At 46.2% G+C, this 24,763-nt stretch overlaps 1 protein-coding gene across 2 annotated transcripts in view; it reads left to right on the top strand.

The window, feature by feature from the left end:
- The first annotated feature begins 19,305 nt into the window (after nucleotides 1-19,305).
- Nucleotides 19,306-24,763, top strand: part of GEMIN4 (gem nuclear organelle associated protein 4) — a 143,776-nt gene continuing 138,318 nt past the window's right edge. Inside the window, exon 1 of one of the 2 annotated variants that reach the window (XM_069615171.1) lies at nucleotides 19,306-19,572. In XM_069615171.1, the coding sequence (XP_069471272.1) occupies nucleotides 19,398-19,572 (175 nt within the window). In that variant the 5' untranslated portion in view covers nucleotides 19,306-19,397. The remainder of the gene's footprint in view (nucleotides 19,573-24,763) is intronic. The other variant, XM_069615170.1, reaches the window with a different exon arrangement.

Genomic DNA, 24,763 nt, shown 5'->3' with positions numbered 1-24,763 from the left:
CATTACTGATAATAGAAGTCCCTTTCTCCCAAATTGGGATGGATATCATTGGACCGTTGGAAACTTCTAGACTGGGTAATAAATATGTTCTCATAATCGTTGATTACGCTACCCGGTACCCAGAAGCTTTTCCCATGTGGAACAACACAACCCAGCAGATTTTAAAACATCTACTACCATTCTTTTCTAGGGTTGGTTTTCCCAAGGAAATTCTGACAGTTCAGGTTCCAATTTCATGAGTAAGCTTATGGGGGAAGTCAAGGAATTACTACACATTGCCACCTTACGAACCTCAGTTTACCACCTCCAAAAGGACAGATTGGTAGAGAGATTTAACAAAACACTTTAAATGATTTTGAGAAAATCAATAGATTAGGCTGGGACGGACTGGGATCGCATGATCCCATGGGCCCTATTTGCAGTAAGAAAGACCCCCTCAGGCATCCACCGGATTCAGCCCTTTTGAGCTACTCTACTGTAGAGAACCAAGAGATGTCTTATACATGCTCGGGGAGACCTGGGAAGAGAGAGAAGAGGCACCCATTCCCCTCTCACAGACAGCTACCTGATTGCGAGAGCACACAAAGACTGTTCCAGAGGGAGGCCCCAGCCAAGGAAAGAGATCTACCCCTAACTCGTTGCTTGGAGAAGCGACTGACCCTGAGGCAGTTGAAGGTGGAGGAGCAAAGAGCTCGAGTGGGAAGGTATTTACGGAGGGAGAGTTGAAGGTATTTTGGACCCAGGCCCCAGAAAGCCTTGTGGACAATGCAGAGGGTCTTCAATTTAACCCTTGCAGCCACTGGCAGCCAATGAAGATATTTCAGGGCTGGAGAGATACGATCCCAGGGCTTGAGACCAAGGACAAGTCTTGCAGTCCTGTTCTGGATGAGTTGCAGAGGGCGGAGATTAGAAGCAGGCAGATTTAGAAAGAGGCTGTTGCAGTAGTCTAGCCTAGAGAGAACCGCAGCTCTAGAGACAGTAAGCTTCTGGGGGATGGAGAGGAAAGGAAGAATAGCTCTGAGGAGGTGAAGTTGATAGTTTGACTTCTTAGAGACGTCTGAGATGTGAGGAGAAAAGGAGAGTGTGGAGTCGAAGGTACCCCAGAGGTTCTATGCTTGCAGGTGGGAGCAGGAAGAGGGCCAAGGGAGGCCGGCCAGAAAGTGACAGGAAAGGATGGTGCAGGTGTGCCGATGAGGAGAATCTCTGTCTTACTGTCAATAAGGCAGAGATCATTAGCGGCACACCATTCCTGGATGGCAGACAGACAGAGAGACGAGGGAGGGAGAGTCAGTGGTGGAGGGAAGTCTGAAAACGAGTGTCATCCGCATAGCATTGAAAGTTGGAGCAGAGAGCGGCAATGCAGTGGGTAAGGAGTGCCAGGTATTGGTTTAACAACCAGGGAGAGAGGTTAGACCCCTGGGGAACACCACAAGTAGAGAACGAGATGGAGGAAAGGAAGGATCCACGTTGGACCTTGGAGGGTCGATCAGAGAGGAAAGAGTTCAGCCAGGCCAGGGCCTGATACCCAGGTTATCACAGAGACGGTTGAACGGGATGGCATGGTTGACCGTGTCAAAGGCAAAAGAGAGATCGAGTAGGATGAGTACAGAAGGGATGTTAGAGTCCAGGTTGGAGAGCAGGTCTGTTAAGCTCACCTGGTTCCACTGGGGTGCCACCCAGCAATCGGGGTCCAGGTATCTCTCCCTGCGATGCCCAGTAGTGACCAGTGGAAGAATCCTGCCAGAAATACAGGTAAACACTGTTTAGGACCGGGTAACTGGGATTAACAGCCTCCCACCACCCGGTATGTCTGCGGCCCCTCTGGCTTCCTCTCACCTTGTTCTTGATGTTGGCGGGTTCTCCGTCCTGCTGTCTCGGCAGGGGCGCGTGGTGCTTTGCGGGCTATGGCAGTCGAGTTACTTCACTGATGCCGGCCCGACGTGAGTCTTTCAGGTAGGTCTTATTGCTATGGTGTTTTGCTGTTTTAGCATGCCTTTCTGGAATTAACAATGTCTCTTTTCTCTTCCTTAGGTACGTGGAAGTCCAATTCGTGGCAAAGATTGGATTCGGGGTTCGCTGGTAAGTATTAGCATTTTTGGAACGCCTGGACGAGGCGAGTAGGCGCTTTACGCAGCGCTAAGGTGCCCTGCCTTTGCTAACCTGTTATCTTTTGTCTTCACAGGTCACGGTGCTCCGCCGGAGTGTAGAATTCCAGAGATGTTGCTGAATGAAGTGCGAGTGGCAAGGTAAGCCTTTTGGCAGAGTTTGTTAATAGTGCAAAATGTCTAATGCCTTGTCTTTCCCTTTCTGCAGGTCCGTCGATCCGAAGGAGCACTGGTTCCAGGATGCCGGTCGGAAAAGAGCTGAGGACCGCTAATGATGGAATTCAGGTAAACTGCAACCTTTTCTAACGATGTCTTCTTTCTTTTTCTGCAGATGCTGTTCCTCCGAGGTTCGTGGCTGAAGCTGAACACGGTGAGCGTCACGTTGCAGAATTGCAAACTAACGCGAAGCATTTCAGTCCAGTCGGCGTGGTTTAAATAGCTTCAAGAAAGAAGTCCAGGTAAAAGAGTTCCAAGGTGCCACACCCAAAGCATCCTTCTACAAGCCAGGTTTCAAGAAGCCTGATTCTGTGGATGCTTCCACATTGAATGACAGTAACGAAAAGTAGTTCCCTAGCACAAACTCATTATTAAGTATGAGCCTGGCGCCAAGAAGGCCTAGGTTGGGATTTAGTGAGGACTGGGGTCAAGGCTCCCCCTGGCCCATGGGTAGGCCAGGGGGTCTTCGGGGTGAGGGTCGTGACAGAACTCCCCCTCGCCCCCCCAAGACTCCTCTCAAGGTGTTCCTTCTGTCCGGTCCAGGTTTAGTCGAGAGGTTTCGATGGTACCTTTTGATTAGATGTGGTGCGTGAACATTTTCGCTGGGTTCCCAGGATCTATCTTGGGGTCCAAAACCCTTCCAATCTATTAGATAGTATAGCTTGCCCCTAGAGTACCTAGAATCCAGTATACCTTTAATTTCAAATTCTGGTTCTCCGTCGACAAGAATGGGTTTAGGTGCCGTTCCAATACGTGTGCCTGGTTTCATCGGTTTTACCAGGGACACATGGAATACTGGGTGGATACGTAGATTGGATGGCAAATCTAATTTGACGGCGGCTGGATTGATAATTGCCTTGATAGTATAGGGACCCACATACTTGAGTTGAAAGGTCCGGGTTCCTTTGATGGGCATAAATCATGTGGCTAACCAGACCTTGTCTCCTACTTGATAAGTGGGGGCCGTAGTTCTGTGTTGGTCAGCAAATTGTTTTTGTTTATCTTTGGCGTGCGTTAGATGTTCTTTGGCCTTTTTAAAAGCTTGGGTGATATTGGTGTGAAGGGTTACTACCGCAGGCATTTCTAATCTGGTTGGGAGGTCCAATTCCGAGGTACGTGGGTGTCTGCCATAAAGAGTATAAAAGGGTGTTTGTCCCGTGCTGGAATGTAAGGAGTTGTTATAAGCGTACTCGGCTATCCATAGCAAGTCTTTCCAGTATCTTAGCTCGTGATGTAACATACACCGCAGGTACTGCTCTAGGGTCTGGTTGGTCCTTTCGGTCTGGCCGTCTGTTTGAGGGTGATGGCTAGTGGATAGCCGAACGTCAATTTGTGCCATAGCACAGCACTTCCTCCAAAAGTTAGAAACAAACTGACTACCTCGATCGGAGATCAGGACTGACGGAAAGCCATGTAATTTAACAATATTGTCCAAAAATACCTTGGCTAACGTGGATGCATCTGGAAGACCCTTGAGTGGAATAAAGTGGGCCATTTTTGAGAATAGGTCAACAACTACAAGAATGGTGTTAAACCCTTGACTGGTAGGTAGCTCAGTGATGAAATCGAGGGAGAGTGTGCCACGGCGGTGGAGGAATGTCCAAAGGTTTCAGAAGGCCAGATGGTTTGTGCTTTTGCGACTTATTCTGTGCGCAGACTCCACAAGACTGAATGTATTGGATGATATCTCTTCGCCAGGTAGGCCACCAGAAGTTCTGTTTCACCTTGGCTAAGGTTTTGGTAATTCCGGGGTGTCCTTCGATTAGGGAGTCATGGTAACCTGAAATAACCTGTTGTTGTAAGTTCTTGGTGGGTATGTATAAGCGATCCTTGAATAATGGTAATTGGTCTTGGACGGAATACTGTTCTCCTTGCGCTTGCCACACAAGATAGGCATCCGGATTCATGATCTGTTGAATTTCTTTTTTCAGTTCCGTGTGTGGGTTAAGGCAGTAGTAAGGCCTAAGAGCTTGTCTACGTGTATGATGGGGACTGGATCTGGAGCCGTATAAACCAAATCATTAGTGTCAGTACGAGAAAGTGCGTCAGCCTTTCCATTCTTGACGCCGGTTCGAAACGTTATGACAAAATCATATTCGGCGAAGAAGAGAGCCCATCGCAGCTGGCGTGAAGATTGGGCTTTGGCTGTTTTAAGATATTGCAGGTTTCGGTGGTCAGTGATTACTGTAATGGTGTGTCTGGCTCCCAGAAGGTAGTGTCGCCAGGCTTTAAAGGCGGACTTGATTGCCAAGAGTTCTTTGTCTGTTATGGCATAATTTATTTCTGGGGGTGAGAACTTCTTTGACCAGAAGGCCAAGGGATGTAGCTGGCCAGTTTTGGGATCCTTTTGAGAGAGGACAGCTCCCATTGCTATACTGGAAGCATCCGTTTCCACGATGTACGGGAGGTCTGGACGTGGATGTCGCAGGATTGGTGCTGAGGTGAATCTTTTTTTTAGTTCCTGAAAAGCCTTTTCTGCGTCTTCAGTCCAGGCAAATTTTTTATTTTTTCGCAGTAATGCGGTGATTGGTTGTACAATTTGGGAGAAGTCTGGTATAAACCAGCGATAAAAGTTTGCAAAGCCTAACATGCTTTGTACTCCTTTTACAGACGTTGGTGATGGCCATTTCAGAACAGCGTCGACCTTGTGCAGGTCCATCCTGATGCCTCCGGGAGTAGGAATGAAGCCTAGAAACTCTACTTCGGTTACCTGAAAATGGCACTTTTCCATCTTGGCAAATAAACGATGTTCACGGAGCTTGGCGAGGACTGAACAGAAATGGTTGACATGGTCTTGTTTGGAAGTTGAGTACACCAGGATGTCATCAATGTACACTAAGGCGCAGACATCAATTAGCTCTCTCAGGACGTGATTCATGAAGTATTGGAATGCTGCTGGCGCGTTGCATAACCCAAAGGGCATAACTTGATATTCGAACAAACCATATTTAGTACGGAAAGCAGTTTTCCATTCGTCACCACTTCTGACCCGAACCAGGTGATATGCTCCCCGGAGGTCCAATTTGGTGTAAATTTGAGCATCTTTGACCTAGTCCAGCATTTCTGGAATGAGTGGCAAAGGTTAATGGTTCTTTACAGTGATCTGGTTCAATGCGCGGTAGTCAATACAGGTCCTTAAATCCCCTTCTTTTTTCGGTACGAAGAACAAAGGACTGGCTGCAGGGGACTTCGGCGGACGGATGAATCCGTTTGCGAGGTATTGGTCTAAATAGGACTTCAGGTGAAGGTTTTCGGGTTCAGTTAGAGTATAGATTCTCCCACAGGGGACTTGGGCATCAGGGACAAGGTCGATTTGACAGTCATAGGGCCTTTGGGGTGGCAGGGTATTTGCCTGGTCCTTCTGGAATACATCCTGGAAATCGCGGTATTCCTCAGGCAGATAACTGATTGCACCCAAGACAGATGTCGTTGTTCGCGGAGTTGTTGAACTACTGCAAGCTGTCTTCTGTTCTTGGTAATAACAGGTTGGAGAACAGTCACTGGGGAAGGTTAATTTCCTGTCTCGCCAGTTAATCAAAGGATTATGAGCAACTAACCATGGCATCCCTAATATAAGCCGAAATTGAGGCGCTTTGATGATGTCAAACTAAATGAGTTCTCTATGCCCATCCTGACGCAGCAATGTTATTTCAGCTGTGCATTGGGTAACGGGTCCGGAAGCAATTTCAGTTCCATCAACTGTAGTCACCTTATCAGTAGTCGGCTTGGAACATAATGGGGGTCCCATCTCTGCAACCAGATCCTGATCAATATAATTTCCAACTGCCCCACTGTCGATGTAAGCCTCAATGGCATGCATTCTTGAGGACCGTTGGTTGTTCATTAGGATCACTGGTATTGTGTGAGGTCGGTGGCTCCTTTCTCTCACTCGACAAACTGACCTCTACGTTTGTCGAGCTGGTTAGTTTTCCGACTTAGGTTCTTTTTCCTCATCTTTCTCAGTGGCCCCGGCGACCTTCCTAGGGGGTTTTACTGGGCAGTCCTTCAGAAAGAGTCCTGATTTTCCACAGTACAGGCATAGTTGTTGCTGCCTTCTTTTGTCTCACTCTTGTTTGGTTAATGGGGGTCGCACTCCCCCAAGTTGCATGGGCTCCACAGGGTTTTCTTGTGCAAGAGTTACATTGTCTCTTGGCCGAACATACACTGCCGTGGATCCATTTTGGAGTGATCTGCTTTTCGGTCTTGCAGCCGGTGATCTAATTGCACGACTAAGTTTATGAACTCCGAACAGTCTCGAGGGGGGTCCACTACTTGAGCTAGAACGTCTTTTAACCCTCCCCTTAACCCCCGATGAAACAACGTGGTTCTTTTGTTTTCAGACCACCTAGCTTCAGCGACCAGTCTGTTGAAAGTTGTGATGTACGTTACCAGATCCTGATTTCCGTGTCGGAGGGAAAGGAGTTCATTGTCCACTGCTTGTTCTCGAGTGTGACGGGCAAACAGTTTCTCCATCTCCCTCTGAAATCCCCCAAAGTCATGTAATATAGGATCATCATGGGTCACTAATGGTACTGACCAATCTGCTGGGCTACCGCTCAAATATGATAGAACAAAGGCCACCCGAGCTTGGACATTTGGAAATGCTCCTGGCCTGCAAAGAAAGTGAAGGCGGCATTGAGACATGAAAGAGGCATATTTCCGTGGATCGCCTGTAAATCGCTCCGGTGGGGCTAAAGGAGCGGCTCCTGGTAGAGTAATTTGCACCGGAGTTGAAGAAGTGGAAGGCAGTGTAGGGTTCTGCCTCGTTGGATTGCCTCCCGGCAGAGCTGTCTGGCCTGCCTGTGATTGCAAGTATTGTCTGCTAAGGTCTTCTGTGCGCTCCTTAGTCGCAATTAAATCTCTTCGGAGAGCATTAGTCTCCTGACGGGCAGAATGAACCTCGGCGCGTAATTCTCCTATCAGTTAGGCCAATTGGTCTAGTTCTGAGGTTTCCATGGCGCCCAGGTGGATTTTAGTTTGGAGGCTTTGTGTTCTGTTACGCTCACCTGGATCCACGGGGGTGCCACCCAGCAATCGGGGTCCAGGTATCTCTCCCTGCGATGCCCAGTAGTGACCGACCAGCTGAATAATCCTGCCAGAAATACAGGTAAACACTGTTTAGGACCGGGTAACTGGGATTAACAGCCTCCACCACCCGGTATGTCTGCGGCCCCTCTGGGCTTCCTCTCACCTTGTTCTTGATGTTGGCAGGTTCTCCATCCTGCTGTCTCGGCAGGGGCGCGTGGTGCTTTGCGGGCTATGGCGGTCGAGTTACTTCACTGATGCCAGCCCGACGTGAGTCTTTCAGGTAGGTCTTATTGCTATGGTGTTTTGCTGTCCTAGCATGCCTTTCTGGAATTAACAATGTCTCTTTTCTTTTCCTTAGGGACGTGGAAGTCCAATTCGTGGTGAAGATTGGATTCGGGGTTCGCTGGGAAGTATTAGCATTTTTGGGACGCCTGGATCAGCGAGTAGGCGGTTTACTCAGCACTAAGGTGCCTTGCCTTTGCTAACCTGTTATCTTTTGTCTTCACAGGTTGCGGTGCTCTGCCGGAGTGTAGAATTCCAGAGATGTTGCTGAATGAAGTGCGAGTGGCAAGGTAAGCCTTTTGGCGGAGTTCGTTAATAGTGCAAAATGTCTAATGCCTTGTCTTTCCCTTTCTGCAGGTCCATCGATCCGACTGAGCGCTGGTTCCAGGATGCCGGTCGCAAGAGCTGAGGACCGCTAATGATGGAATTCAGGTAAACTGCAACCTTTTTTAACGATTTCTTCTTTCTTTTTCTGCAGATCATGTTCCTCCGAGGTTCGTGGCTGAAGCTGAACACGGTGAGCGTCACGTTGCAAAATTGCAAACTAACGTGAAGCGTGTCAGTCCAGTCGGGCGTGGTTTAAATAGCTTCAAGAAAGAAGTCTAGGTAAAAAAGTTCCAAGGTGCCACAACCAAACCATCCTTCTGCGAGCCAGGTTCCAAGAAGCCTGATTCTGTGGATGCTTCCACATTGAATGACAGTAACAAAAAGTAGTTCCCTAGCACAAACTCATTATTAAGTATGAGCCTGGCACCAAAGGCGCCAGGACTGGCCCCAAGAAGGCCTAGGTTGGGATTTAGTGGGGACTGGGGTCAAGGCTCCCCCTGGCCCATGGGTAGGCCAGGGGGGGCTTCAGGGTGAGGGTCGTGACAAGGTCTTCACGGATGTTCAGGAGAGCAGTTTCCATTCTTCTGGCAGCTCTGAAGCCAGACTGATGGTCATGGAGGCAACCAACTGAGTCGGTGTGAAGATTAAGCTGGGAGATGGCCAGCTTTTCCAAGAGTTTGCCCAGGAAAGGAATGATAGAAATCTGGCGATAGTTAACCGCAAGCGGGTCGGCTGTGGGTTTTTTGCAAAGAGGGTGCATAGGAGAGTGCTTCAGAGGGGAGGGCAAGGGAAGACTCCAGAGGTGAAGGAATCATTACAGAAGTAGGCCAGAGTCAGAGCAAGGGTGTCAATGTGGTCCTTGAAGGTTTTGAACGAACAGGGAAGAACCTGTTTTGACGAGACTTTAATAGATCAGACTTGTCTGGAAATTTCGTGGGGGGAGAACGTAGGAAAAGATGAGAAGGAGGGTTGGGAGGTGGCTGCAGGGGGGACAGAGGAATCGGAGAGAGAAGGGGGAGGATGTGAGGGCGAGAGGGTGGACAGGATGTCCTGGGACTTTCAGATGAAATGAGAGGCCAGGACTGTGCAAAGGGCCTGGGAGGCGACAGCAGAGGTAGAGACTGCAGCAGGGTTGGCCAGCTCCTTGCAGATTTTAGAGTTCAGCCGAGTTGTTAGATGCTCCAGAGATGCAGGCTTGGATATGGGCTCTCTTCTTAGTGCAGACAAGGAGCCGGTATTGCCTTTGGAGCAGGCGGCAGGCCAGTTTGTCAGACGATTCACAAGAAACCTGCCATTTCCTCTCAGCCATCCTACACTTTAAGGGTGATTAGGTCAGAGTCGTACCAAGAGTTGCACTTGGCTTTGGGCTTCAGGCGGATCCTCATGACAGGGGCAAGAACATCAAGAGTATCAGAGGTAGAGGAGTAGAGCGAGGATAGGGCTGTGTCAGGATGTGAGTCAGCCCAAGGTAGAGGACGGGGGCAGGGGAGAGAAAGTGGTAGCGAAAGTCTCAACTGACACACACTTCATGGGTCGGATGACCGAGAAGGTAGGTGGAAGTACTGGAAAAGGCTTGGCCTGAGGGATAACGAGGGAGAGATGGAGAGAGAGAGAGAGCCTACAGACAAGGCATTCAAAAGAGGAGTAGGCCTGCATAGGAATAACAAAGGCAGGAACCCACTCCGGGAAGATCAGGGCTACACCACCTCTGGAACGGTTGGGTCTGGGTGCAGAGAGTATCTTGTAGAAATCAGGGAGGAGTATGTCAAAGGTGGTGACAGAGCTGGCCGTGAACCATGTCTCTGTGAGACCGGGGACATTGAGGTCAAGTTCTTTCAGGAGGAGACAGATGTCAGAGTGTTTGACAGCTGAGCGAGAATTGAGAGTGGCGATATGGAGAAGGTTGCCATCCTTGAAAGACATCCGGGTGAGGGTACAAATCAGAGGTACGCCCTGCAGAGGTGTAGAAGGAGGGGGGGGCAGAAGAGGAAGGAGGAGAGGCAAGGTAGCCAAGGAGGAGGTAGAGGGGGGAGGCAAGGAAGCAGAGAGGGAACTGCAGGAGAAGAAAGGAAATTGATGAGGCCTGGGAAGCGTCTGTCAAAGAGGAGAAGGTTTGCCTGAGGACCTTGGACCATGACGGTGCCATTCAGGTAGACATTAATGATGACCTTAGAGGAGTCGAAGGGTTCAAGGAGTGCCTCCCAACGGGTGCCACCATTAATGGGTGAGGGAGCGAGCACAGAGACCATATGAGGAGTCAAAAAGTCCGGCGAAGGAACGAGAAAGAGGATGTCAGTGAGGGTCTGTCTGGTGGAAGTGCTGGAGTAGGTGTCAGCAATAGGGAGACCAGGGTTAGAAGCCAGGATATCCTTTTTGAATTTCTTCCTGCCGGAATTAGTGAGAAGGGTTGGATAGTCAATGGAGAAACAGTTACAGAAAATGGGAGAGACGGAGAGTGCCATAGGTGTCGTAGAGGAGGGGGAAGAAATAGAGAAGCAGAGGAAGGGTGGGGGATAGACAGGATGTGGGGAAAAGCAGGAAGGGGTAGCTCAGGATAGTCAATGGGCACAGCCAAATTCAAAACATCAGCAGACGTTACTAACAGCTAGGTTCAAAACAGCAGCAGATGTTACTAACAGCTAAGTTCAGACAGCAGCAGATGTTAGTCAACTAAGTTCAGACAGCAGCTGATGTTACTAACAGCTAAGTTCAAAAACAGCAGCAGATGTAAACGCAGACCAGTCACGGGCCATGAGCGTGGAGAAAATTGTGAGAAGGGTTGAACGTGGAAAAAGTCAGAGGTGTACAATGACGAGATATGGTTGGCTAACCCATGGTTGCAGAGATGACAGTGCCAAAATAGTTCAGGGTTCCAGAAAAAAGTTAGAGCACGATCCTCAAGGTGCATAGAAAGGGACCAGGGAGACCTCAGCCACCGATCTGGCAGTGGACAGGGAGTAGACAGAGGCCTTAGGAAGTGGGCCTTGTGAGGAGGGCCGGCCAAGCCTGCCAGCTTGCAATAGGCTGATAAGAGGAGAGCAACAGCCAATCCCAGGCCGGAGCTTCAGGGCACCAGGCACTCAAGTGCACTAGCTGCGGGTGGTCATCTTGGAATGGCAAGCCCACAAAGAAAGAAATGGAGATAAGAAGCTTCCACAAGATAGATTTAAAAGCGCAACATTTCCCATTAAAAATGAAAGCTGAACAACAGAAACGCTGCAGGATTGCAAAGTGAAATCAGCGATTCAGCAGGAAATGTGCGCGATCGTGCGCAAGGCAAAGAAATGCCCCAGGGGGCTTACCTTTCTTGCAGCGTGTGAGGGAGGCGATGGTGGGATCCAGATGGTGGGTGGGAGGCGCAGCTGCACTCCCACATGGTGCAGCCTTCAGGAAACTGAACAAGAGGATGAGAGGCTGCAATCCAGGAAGCAGGGACAGGGAGAGGGGAGCGAGTAGGCAGCTCGCTACAGCGCCAAGATCGGAAACACAATTTTAAATCAAGAGTGTTGATGCAATTTTAAATCTAGCATATTGCAGGGGACACGCAAGCACACTCACCCAGCATCGAGATCTAAAGGAAAACCTTGGCTTGATCAGATGCATAAATGGTCGTGAAATGGACTGCAGGTGTCAATTAACTTTTTCACACGCTTGTGTGATCCATCAAACTTTCCGGATACCAACCCTAAGGAAGGCAGTTCTGAAGTCTTGGCATCCCCGGAGGCCATCATCTGTCTGAGTGAGACATTCTCAGCCTTCAGGTGTTGAACTTCCATGGTTAAGCCTTGAACGCCTTGCATTAACTCCTGAATCAGTTCCATGCCACAGTCCTTCTCTAGGCGTTGCAAACTCTCAAAGTCCACAATTAAGGTATCAGCCTTGCCTTTTCTGAAGTAGTCTTTGAAGTCCTCCTTCCTTTGCTCTTCTTCTTCTTTGTTGAGAAGGAGCTCGCCTTGAAGCGGTAGTTACGATCCCTTCCTGTAGCCACAGTGCCTGCCTAGGTGTACAGTCAAGACACAAGGGCAACAGAAAGGTAAGTCCTTAGTTTGGGGAAAACGCTTAGGCTCATAAAAACCCAAGGCACAAATGGTCTTGATGTTATGTGCAGTAACTGTAGCAATTCAAAGGGTTCCCCTGTAGTAGAACGCTGACTGATGTTATCCAAGGTTCCCTTGATGCTAAGCTCTGACTGCATTGCTTCAAAAGGCTCTCTGGTATAGAACGAATCCTCAAATATAAGACTCAAGGCCAGTGAAGAATTCACAGGAAAAAGAGCTCTATTAGCAGACAACGGTCTGAATGAGCGCAGCGGGCAGCAGAAGGCTGCAGGCAGCAGAACAATCAGGTGATCGGGCGAGGCAGGAAAACAAGCAGAAGGAATGAAGGGCATACGGAAGACAGCTAATAGGAAAATGAAAGCTGGATCAACAGGGCAGAATGGCAGTATCCAAGAAAGCAAAAGCGCAAGATAAATACTAGCGTCTTACCTGTAAAGGGTTGCAATGCATCAGCGCTCGGTGACTTCACTGAGTAAATAGCAGAGTTGATCAACCACAAACTATTCCCATGGTATGAAGGGGAAGCTTAAAGCAAGCACCAAACGGTATTATTTGAGGAGTTCAGAGCTCCATTCGATACCTGTTACACCGAGGACGAGGGAGTCTGGTTTAGCTGGGGGTCCACCAAAGTGGGGGGCATCTCTGCACAGGGGAAAATCACAGTTTTTTTCCTGCACAAGCAATCAAATACCTACACGAAGTCCTAATGGCCGATCCACCTCCTAATGACTGCAGCAGATTGAGGGATTTGGAGGGCACAAGGACAGATTTGGATATCTCAGGGGTGGTGCTCTCCCGGGTGGAATTTGAGGCAAGCCTATCCATCATGGAAGTGTGCCACCGCCTGGAGAAAAAAATCCGAGAGGCAGAGAAGGTGTATGAACGCCTTAGTATGTCACCAGGGCTCTTCAATATGTAAGTAGAAGAAGGGGCAACCTCACACAACACCCCGATGCCCCCATAAGTACAGGAAGAGCAGTCACACAGTACGAATCATCAGATTCCCTCCCTGTTAGGGGGAAACGAGATTGGAGGGTCAGACTTTTATGACACTGAATGTAGCTCCCTGCCGGCACTAAATACTGTTCTTAGAGCGTTTATCAGGTTCTACAACATCATTGCTTTCGAAGCAAAAGCGAACACCACTACCTTGGAAAAGATAAAAGACTTGGAGAAGGAGTCGCCATTTGTCCTCAGGACCGAGGTGCGGGAGCCAGTCAGGGGGGACAGGTGGGAGCAAGGTCCTGTGGGTTCTCTACTCTCACATTCGGACCCGAAGTCTGCCTTGTTAGCTGGTGAACAGAGCACTGGGGTCCCTAGTCCCAGGATGGACGGCTCAACACATATCCCCCCTCAAAGAAGAGCGGAAGTAAGCAAAAAGAAATAAAAAATAAAAAAAATATGAAGATAGGGGGCAAAGATCGTAGTAGGGGCTCTAGAAAATGTCTTAAAACGATGTCGTCAACGGCCTCAAAGATAAAGGAAGGTATTTCGGACAATAAAATGAAGGAGGCGAGCCACAGACTAAAGGGGGGCTCCAAGAAAAATCATGTCATCATCTCCCCCTCTGCAGGCAGAAGGGTCGGCCACAGAGCACTCTACCATCAATATAGTCGAGGTGAAGAAGCCTGCCCAATATGGCATCAGAGCCTTAAAGCGGAAGTCAAATGGAGCCACTGATTGCAAGGCAAACTCAGCAACAATGACGTCAATCCCTCACAAAGCTGCTAGTTCAGTGAGGGAGGTCTGTCACATCTGAACAGTACAACAGCAGAGGCCTGATGAACCCCGCGGGCTCACGACCTGGACTTGGTAAAAGCGTTGGCGAAAGTTCAAGGCCCTCAGCGTCCTGTCGAAACCCGAGAGCAGATGAGTTGGGAAAAAGAGAAAAACAGGCAACAGGGGCGTCCGGGGCTAAATCAGGGAATCCAGCCTATTATTTTTTAATCTGTCTTTGAGGAGGAAGACAATATTCCCCTCAATAGGTGTTGTATTCTGACCCAGCTGAATATTATTCCAGGCCTAAAGTCTATATCTTCGGCGGACATACGATTCGTGCATTTGTTCGATCGCCAAAAGCTAGGAAAATGTTCAGTCTTCTTCCACTCTAAATTTGTGGAAGAGCTAGTAAGCAGTTGTCAAGAGGAGCTCCCGCTCAATGGCTTTGAAATGTACTATCTGAATTGGAGGACGCAGAACAATCTGTCAAAGGAAAGGTGAATATCACTGTAAAATGCTTGTATTGTAATTCCCTGCTATATTCACCCATTTTGTTGTAAATAGTGTATACTCTATGGATCTCTTTTATCAACTGTGAATATTTGTACTTTTGTATTCTTTCTGTATGAACTGTATTTTATAACCTAAAGGTAAAATGCTGAATAAAAGTATGTTTTGTTGTTGTTTTAAAATGCTTCTTTGAAAATGGACCTCCGAGGCAGGACGACCGTAATGATGGTACTCGTGAATGGGGGTGGTTATCCAGCTTGCTCCCAATCCGCTCAAGAGCAAGGCTGGGGTTCAACCCTCCCTGACAAACTGCAGCTGGAACTCCAGAGGTCATAAGTCATTCCTGTGCACTGACTCAAATACTTTGTTCAGGGGGGAAGGTATTATTTTTCTACAGGATGACATGGTTAAAGCAGACTCCTAATCTAGATGGCTACATATCCTTTGAGAGCAACACAAAAAAGGGCTTAAAAGGTAGACCGGCCGGGGGAGCTATTGATAGCGATAGAAATTGAGAGGTGCAGGTCTATCAGCTGACTCAAAACAGCTGTTGAAGGTTTGATGTTTCTTAAAGTAACTGACATGGCTGGGGCTCTCATGGCTCATTCCCTTCTAATAAACATTTACTTTAATCCACGAAGCAGTGTTTTTCAAAGAGTGTCTGATGAAATTGAAAATGTTATATTAGAATGGGAGAAAGAATTTGAAGGAGGCCTAATCATTCTAAGAGGGGATTTCAGCTGTAGTTGCATTGACACTCAGGGCGACCTAGGGGAGCCGGACACCAGGATAACTGAAGGTGGGGCTTCTGGGGTATCTAGTAGAGCCAATATATGCAAGGAACGGTCACACTTTCTTGCAAGGTGGGACTTTATTCATTCCAATCTACTGTGGGACGATCGGTTAAAAGATACTCCGACCTGGGCCAATGCATTCGCCTCTGCAATCATTGATTACATCTTTATTAGGAACATATCTCATGAGGCTATACACAATATGTTGAAAACCAACCGCAGTGATCATAACCTTCTCTTCTTGAAGCTAATTACATAATTTCCTAGATACCTTTTGGAATCTGTTGGTGCTAGAGATCATTCTCACAGGGAGGGAATAGAGGGAGATTGACCTAGAGAAGTTCTAACGTGGGACGGATTCATGAGAAGCTGGCACGGTGGTGGGAGGTTCTAACCCTTGATGACAGATTAGGGGCTTCCACTCCATGCGCGTTCAAAAATCTGCTGGACAGACTGGGAACTGCAGGGGAACCTGCTCAGGGAGGTACTGTTAGGGCTTGCATAGAAAGCCATGCCCACAAATATTACAAAGAGATGAGTGTGAGGAAGCGCCAGTTAGCCAGAGATATTAGAAAGACTAAAAGATCAGTGTGGAAGGACAAGGCTCAGGAGAAAAAGATCACCATGCTCACCCAGCAGAAATATAGATCATGGAGGAGACAACACAGGGTTCAATAATACTCATAATAGCCAGGCCATACTATGGAAATTGATTAACAAAGACACCCAGGGAATTTGGTGGGTCTTAACCCAAAAAAGTAGACTACAATCTGTTCTGCAATCCTCAGCCATGGCTGAGGAAGATTGGGTTGCATTCTATAAAAATAAATGTTGCGACCAATTGGGACAACAAAGTAGTGTGAAATTGTCTGGCACCGAAAGGAAGGGGTGAGGCATCAGCTTCGAGATATACAACTGCTTATCACCAATCTCAATAACTGCCGGGCAAGTGGTCCAGATGGCGTTACGAATGCTGTCATGAAAAATAATCCACATCTTTGGGAGGATATCTTAGAGACTTTATTTAGACAGCTCACCCATACGGGCAACTGACCCGAGTCATGGCAAAGATCCATACAGATATCCATTTTTAAAAAGGGAGGCAGGGCATCCCCAAGGAGTTATCGACCCATCTCCCTAATTGACCCGACTTCTAAGGTCTTTGCCTTCATGGTTCTTAGGGAATTGAGATCTTGGGCAGAGAGAACCAATCGCCTCCATCCGCTCCAGACAGGATTTAGAAGAGGGCTGGGTACCTTGCAGAGTGGGATGATTCTCCAGGTGTGCCTTTCAGATGTTGGCGGTAACTCACATCCAACCTTGTACGAGGCCTCTGTTGAATTGTCGGCAGCCTTTGACAGCGTAGATCATCAGTCTATGGAAGAAGCTTGCAGATTGGGATATAGATGAGGGCTTACTGTCTATGATTCAGATGCTATACTCCAACAACACTACAAAAGTTTGGCTCAACTGCAAAGGTGACCTGTCTAGGGACATACAGGTCGCAAGGGGTGTCCGACAAGGTTGCGTAGTTACCCCACTATTTTCAATCTATACTTGTCAGACTTGTGGGAGGAAGCCAAGTCTTGGGGTGATTTCCTCCTAGGTGGGACCCGCTGAAGGTGGGGTGCATCACATACGCAGACGATGTAATACTTATGGACTTTACTTCGGCAAGATTACAACGCTGCCTTACTGGGCTGGGTACTTATCTGCAAAAAAATCACCTGCAGTTGAATCATTCTAAATCTATGGTTATGACATGCACTAAGAAAAGGGAACAGATAAGCTACAGATGGAGAATAAATAACTCCCCACTCACAAAGGTCGATTGTCTGCAATATTTGGGGTTTCCTCTGGCCTTTAAAATGAAAAGGAGAGTTGAAGAAAGGAGGATGGAAGGGAAGGTGGCAGCTTTTGTTTCACTGGGTAGGAGAGTCAAAACCACCCTGTGCAAATTTTTCCTCCTCCCACTCATCGAATTTTACCAGGCTAACATATCTGCTCTGGTCCTGTATGGCTGTGAATTAACAACGCGCAAGGATAGAAAGTTCTTTGATATTATGGAAGGGAGGATACTGAAAAGAGTTTTGGGTCTGCCAAGGACAGTACCTGTGAGTATGATTAGACTAGAGTTGGCTCTGGTGTTGTGGTGGGCCAACTCATGAAACGCATCCTTACCGTCTATTTTAAGATGATGTTGGCAGATTAACCTCAGACACACTGCTTTCTGCATGCTTATATGGCTAAAGGGAGGAATCCCTTTCTGGTTCAATTTAAGAGAAAGTGTGATAGGATTAAAAGATGGGATAATATAAAAGATCTCCAAGATTTAGGTAGACTGAGAAAATATAAGGGCTATAAAATAGCCTTTCTACCCACGAAACACCCGAGATTATGTTAGGAAATTTCCGTCAGCTAGATTTTGAGAATGGTACTTGAAGTATAGACTGAACTGTCTTCCCACTTTAGATCTAATGGGCTCCAAGTGGGGCATTCTGCCAGAGGTGAGATTGCGTAGATTATGCGGCACTGCAACAGAATCCTTGAAGCACTTGGTAATGGACTGTCAGAGAAAAGCATACTATTTCTGGGACTATTTGTGAATTAACTGGCTGGGGTTATAGGAGCTGACCCGTGGCACAGGTTGCTGAGGACGTCCCACCTCTCCCTCATATTAGCCTTGGTGAAACTCCTGGTGTGGATTTTTGATCAATTAGAGGGTGTTATACAGGCAGCGAGAGCGAAGGTTATAAAATTCAGTTGTATTTAACTTTTTCTTTCTTTTTTATTCTTTGGTTTTCATAGCACCTCAAAGACATTCTGAGTATCAAACCACTAGACGAAAACTCAACAAACAGCCTGAACTTCCAAATCCAAGGAATGTACTCCCACCAGACAAGAGAACCCGAGAAAGAAATGTTGAAGGGCAACTCATTTTCAAGTCTATGCTCGTGCGTTTTGTCGTCCTGTGATCTCACAGCTTCCAATCAACCAGCTCGGTCCTTAAACTGGGGCTTCTACAAGCAATAGTAGGGCCGGCTGAAGATGTGTCACGGCTTTTGGGGGCCCATTTCAACATGATGGTTGGGGGACCGACTTTGCATAGAGCGGAGAACAATCTGAAGCACCTATGTTTGCATAATTAGAATTGAGAAAATGAAATACAGCCTTGGGGGCGCATGGGGGTTAATGACTGCCCATTATCACAAAATAGCCAGCCAGTAGGGACCTGAAACTCTAAAAGTCGACTGAAAAGCTATTAATCTCTCTTTGTCAGCAAGGGGCTAATGTAGAGAAACTGGAGTAAAATGGTACAGCAGAGACCCAAGAGAAATGAATTCCTGAAGGGCTCCACCAAACGCAGCTTGTAATGTGCGTGCTACAAAAAGCACATTTAATGTCCTGAATGAAAGGCGTATATTGCGTGTAATAAGATTGCTGACGGCCAACATGGGGGCAGTTGATGGGGAGCCCCACTTAGGCTCGGGCCCAGCGCATACATGCCAACATTTTTGATACCCTGGGAGGGAGATTCTATAACGGGAAGCGGGAGAATGAAATTTCCCCATTGAACTACATTTGGGTTCGGCATATTTTGGGTGGGAGACAGTCAAAATAGCAACATTTTTGGCTGAAAACTTGGGGGTCTGCCGTCTAAATCGAGAGGGTTGGCATGTATGCCAGAGGCGTAGACACGGTAGGGCCTGAGCAGGCAAGAAGGCGCACCCAAAATCTATAAAATTCCCACTCAGCAACACTGTGTGGGCATTTGCGGATGCTAATGTCACTGGGGTGGGCCCAACTCTTCACGCCCTGCTTGTTAGACAATCCTGGCTATGCCTCTGCTCTGCCTCTTTCAACTGAAATTGTTGAAAGGCCTCGACGCCGTCCCCGAGTAACAGTCTGGGTGGATAGCTCAAATCACACAGGGCAAGTCTGGCTTTGCAAATTAAAATAATACAGCAGTAACAAATCAGCCTTTCATACTAACTAGGCAAATACATTGAATACTAATAAAGCGCTAAGAAGTGGCATGAGTGCCTTCTGTATGAACAGCTTTGAGGTGAAGAGGAGGCCAAAATCAGTCAAACCGCACAAACGTGTTTAAGGATTGCTGTAGTATAATAGTACAGGAGAAATGAATATCTGGCATGATGCGTACAGCATTCGTCTCCGCTGGTAGACACGGTACGTAAAACGTGACATGTAAGACACGTGATCTAAATTCGTTGCTGGGTCCACTCCTCTGAGGTCAATGCTCCAAAGCTGCTCTGGGCTCCAGCTGTTCTTTTTTTAGTATTTCTACTAGGTTACCTTGTGTTTCTGAGTTCTGGTCAGCAGATGGCAGCAGTGCCATGTCCACTGAGTATGTCACTTTTTTCTCCTCCTGCCTTCTCTATGATCAGGTCAGCCTCCCACGTGAGTGGTGGGTTCGGAAGAGGGTGCATGGGACCAGGCGAACTACGGATGAGTTTCACGTGCAGGACAGGTGGAGCAACTGGGGTGTGGCCCACCCCCAGCATCCCTTAGGTACGGTAGGCACCAACCTTACGACACCTATTTCAGGTGACTTTGTTTTTTGCTGCGCTGGGCGGGATCTGGATCGTATGTTTTCAAATTGTACATCAGTTCTTTCCGCGCTCTCGAGTTTCACTAATCCACGCGCGAGACAGCCACGCAGTCAATTTTTTTTTTAATGGAATTTTGCGATTTGTAGCCCTACATTTAAAAGTGAAAAGGGAAAACTACAAGTTCCAGAGTTCCAACAACATGAAAAGGAACTGCTTGGCGTTGTCAATCATGGATTTGCAACAATTTGAGAGCTGTGTTATATGCACGCGTGCAACAGCAATTCTACCTGTTTTGAGGCATTTTTTTGCTATTTCAGAATCAGTTTTCAATCTGTCACACAGAATCTAGGTATTGTTTGGTTATTTCCCCACCCATTGACTGGCTATGCGAATCCCCATGGCACCCAGCTCCTGCCCAAAACATCTCCTGATGGGGAACTCTTTGAGCTTGCGTTATTCAAGCCTTACCATTAAACTTTGCACTCGAAGTGCCGGACAGTTTTTTTTTTTCTCTCCAAAGCAGCCTTCTTGTAAATGCGATACTGGTGTAAAATGTCTTACTAGGTCTGCCGTCAGCAAAACTATTTAAAAACACTATGCTTGTCCTTCACTGAAGTCCTGTTAAAAACAAACCTTGGCAAACCGAACCGGTTTGGATTGTGTAAACGTATTAGGCATTTTCCAGTTAATACCAACATGACCGGCCCAGGCAAGTGCCTTTACCATGCCCGCACAAAAGCCCACACTGTTAGCATTGTCAGTGCTTGTTTTATATTGCTGTAGAGTAGATGGGTACTTTAATTAAACTCCTTGAACGTGGAGAAAAAAGGCTTGAGTTTCACTTATGGTATCCCTACCTGTCTAACTATTTTGTTGTATTGGGGAAATTACTTTCTCGTTAACTCTGTAGTCCAATATGTGCCAATAATGGGTCTCAATGGAAACGTGCGAAGCGCCAGCATTAACTACTGTAAAAACGAACATTGACAAAAGATGGGGATTGATGTTCTCCCTTTTTTTTTTTTTTATTTGTACGTATTTTGCATACCCATACCTTTTTGTATGGAAGGTGAAGTCTCACATTTTCTGGAGCTCTCTTATGTTCGTTTTTTTACCATGCACCGTTGCCATTTGCATGTTCTCCAGGTTCTCTGGCGAGCTTGGAAGAGAGTTGGTGGGCTTGGTTAATTGGAGGCAGAGGTAAAGGCAAGATTGCAGGGCTTTGTGTTGAAGATGAGGATTGGAAGTACCCTCAGCTCCGCATGCTTTTTAGGTGTTGAAGTGTAGGAGGCATCTAAGGTTTGCATGTATTGGCCATTGGCTGAGTATATCAGTTGTCGTGATATTGCAAGAAGGTCCTTTTTTCTCTTTTTAAAGCCGGGTCAAAGTGGCTGGTTTGCGTGTGGTAAATAAGGAGGAGAGAAATTGAGGGTTAGTCAAAAGGTGGGATGTGTTCTTTGGGTTTACAAAGGACTTTCAACATGTTCGTCTTGCTGTAGGTTATGCTATAGAGCCAGGTAGTGGTGGATGCATTTAGATGTTCGTTGTTGAGGTTTACATTTGTGGAAGACAGGAACGGTGTTCTTTCAGGGTTTTTGTGATACCTTGATGTGATGTTTTCCAGTCATTTGCCATGTGAGTCTAGGCAGAAGGTTGCGGGTGGGAGAATTTGTATGGTGTTCTGTAAAGGTGGAGAGGTCCCAAAATTAGGAGACAAACAATGCTAAAAAATGCAGCACACCAACTACAGAAAGAACAAAGCTTTATTTCTGGAACAGCCAGCAGAGAGCACACTGCATAAAACTGGACACTGTCTCCCATGCCCGTTTGGGGCCTAACAATTTAAGGCTGCAAACCGCACATTTTTTATATTTTCATAAGTATTACAATAACTCTGTTTTAAAACGTGATTGGCTACACGTCACAAATCCCCTATATAACACTGTACAACTCGCTCACTCACTGGCAGGTACTTCCTTGCCTCCTCAAACTCCCCACCCTCAAACCATGACCTTATTTTGTTTCAGACTGTGTTCCTAAAAAAGAAAAAATTATAAATCTCTGTACTAATTGGAGTATATAATGTTTTAATACAATACACATGTGAAATGAAAAGCAAACTGCAATCTCTGGTGTCTCAAAACAAAATACTAAAAAATGGAGAAAGTTCTCTATGAAACATACCATCATGTTTTATAAGACGAAAGTGACGCAATCTTATTGTATGGAGTGGCGGCTAGTCTGCCGAAAGAACGCAAATTTTGGGACAGCATAGTCCATTTATTGGAAACAAGTGTTGCAATTGCCAAATAGCACACCCTTAGCGTTGATTCGGTATGAGCTAGGCCTCTCATCACTCTATTCACATGTGACATGGAAACAATGTGCCTTTTTTCAGAAGGCCTTGGTTGGCCTAGACAAACCATCTATCTTAAAGGTCATAGCGTACAATCTACTCGCATCGAAAAATAATTTTCCTCTGAAAAGGCGCAAGCACACCATAGTTACACTAAGCGATGCAGCTGTAACTATACATCTACTCATTTCAAACCCTGACCGGGCAAAAGTAAAAATCTTTCAGCATGACTGGGCAGAAAATATGACAAAATGTTCATTGCATAGAGATTTGACATCTTCTTGTTTGGTATTAAAAGGTATGGGACAACAGCAAACTATCTTGTAAAACACCCATGCCCCATCACTCGCAGAAAGTACATGAGGTTCAGGTTAAACTTGTGGATTACTCGTGATATACTGTATATATGAGAAGAATTATCCCCATTGAGCAGAATTATTGCTGCTATTGCTTGAACACAAACCAAACAGAAACCGTGCAACATCTATTAGGTGACTGCCAGGCAGTGAGTGGTGTACAAAGCAAATTCTTTAAGGATAAACTAGTGTTCCAGAACCATCTAAATCAGTACCAAAAATGCCAAATGTTATTTTCTACTCCAAGAATTACAATACAAATAGCAATTTTGTTCAATATTTGGACGGCATCTTACCGAACCCTGTCTATGATGAGTAAAAGCAATGCCATCTTTCTTATTAAGCGACTAAGCCTCGAGAAAGTTGTAAATGGAATAATCCCGGTCTAGAATGTACATCCAATCTTACTTTGTTGCCTTATCTGACATAATAGTTAGGCTGCTATACAGAAGCGTGAGGTCCATTTTTATAGTTAAAACTTTAGATGCCATAATCATCATTAATTTGGATGTGCGTAGGGTCAATGAAGAAATGTGATATAGTATTTGATCCTGAATGCTTAGGAATTTTAATTTGGACTTTTCTTGAATTTGAAGATTTTAGTTACTTTGTACAGCCTTTGTCTTTTTCTATGTACGAGTATGATGTTAATTTTAACATTTCTAATTTTAAAGAACATTTTTTTGTATTAATAATTTGAAAAGTTGATACATCAACTGAGCAAATTAATTTTAAAAAAGTATAAATGTTTGCATTTCACTGAGATCTCACCAATGAAAAGGTGGGAAATTAAGGAGGACAGATATGTTGCAAAGCCCTGAACATTATAATTGGGTTGCTTTGAGGGTGTACAGGTGCAGGGCATTGAAAACAAAGTCCCATCTCGACACAAGCCACAATCCAATTCACCATGACCTCCCCACTATCTCTTTTAATGCGCTGCCCTGAGGTACCACTGTTTGAATTTCAATTTCAGCTATTTTATTCAAATTATCAAGGCAGTTACTGGGGGCTCTGTGTTCACACTCTAATTCAGCACGGATGCCATGTCATGTCCTTGTGTATTCATTCGCATTTCGCCTTGGACGGCCCCTGCTTATCTGTTATTGGGGCTACTTCCTTTATAACAATTAATAAACATCTGCTTTTCCTACCAAACATCCTGACCTTGAGGCGCTTGCACTAAACCACAAAATACAATTAAATAAGGGGCCCTAGTTCTGGTGAGCAATTTAGCAGGATAACCTATGTTTTCGGCCTGTGACTCTAACATGGCTGTTCTCTTGCTCACAATGGCAGTTTACACCTGTCAAAACACAAACTTGATAATGAGACATGTCTGAACTCTACAACCTAATATAACACTATGCTTTACAAAGGGAAATATATATAAATCACCAAGAAACTTATGGTGGGTTTAAAAAGGTTTGAAAAGTAGGAAAGTCCATTTGAGCCAAATCACACATTTCACAACGCCACCTAGTAGCGATTGCTGGAAGTTCACCTCCAGTTGTGAACCACAACAGCATGTATAAAGTAGCACTGCCCTCTTGGAGAAAGACAATTTCCTGGAGAAAAAGGTTTGCATTTGAGCTAATTTGCATACCCACAATGCCACTCAGGATGTGTGTGTACATTTTCCAAAAGGTTTGACTCTCTAAGACAACAAGCTAAAAGTGCCGGCAAAGCAAGCTCAACATCAGCCGATGCTCTTTCGGCCTCGGATTTGTATGCCTCCTGCAGTGACAATGAAACACCGATAATTAAGATTAAGTTTTTAGAAGAGATGCAGCTTCTTTGCAAGGATGGGAATGCTCAGAAAGGGGCAAAGGGCTGCGGCAGAGGAAAGGGCAGAGGTTTGAATCCAGTGTCAAGAAGTGGAAAACACGGATAGAGAGACTGGGCAGGAGGCCCGGGGAAACAGCAGAACAGTGAGGTTAACGCTCTGGAAATTGGGGCAAGAAATGAAAGGTTCAGCGTCCATGCAAGTGGTCAATTTGTCAAAACATATGACTCAAGAAGATTACCTGTTACAGCTGGGTCTGAATCTTTGTTCTACAAGTTTTGACTACACCCAGACAAGACTGGACTTTGATCAGTTTGCACATAAGCTCAAACTTACTAAATTCTTCTCAAATCCTAAAAAAGAGGTAGTATTTAAAGCTAACCGGCCTGTAAAAACTGATCAAAGATCTTCCAGTTCTGGTAAGTTTGACAGAGTTGACTGATATTCCAGTCGGTGTATCTAATGCAGATTTATCTGATTTTGATATAGATACAGATTGGTCCAAGACCAGCAAGATCCGAGGTCAATCCGTCGTGCCAATGGGTGTCTAGAAGCATTACAAGGCTTAGTCATAGCGGATAAAAAAAAAATGGAGACATGTTAAATCTGACTCGACACACAATTTGACCATTAAACAGGTGAATACCTTACA

This window comes from Ambystoma mexicanum, chromosome 9, assembly GCF_040938575.1.
Source record: "Ambystoma mexicanum isolate Mex_15411 chromosome 9, UKY_AmexF1_1, whole genome shotgun sequence".
NCBI lineage: Eukaryota > Metazoa > Chordata > Amphibia > Caudata > Ambystomatidae > Ambystoma > Ambystoma mexicanum.
This window is presented reverse-complemented; position numbering and strand designations above follow the sequence as displayed.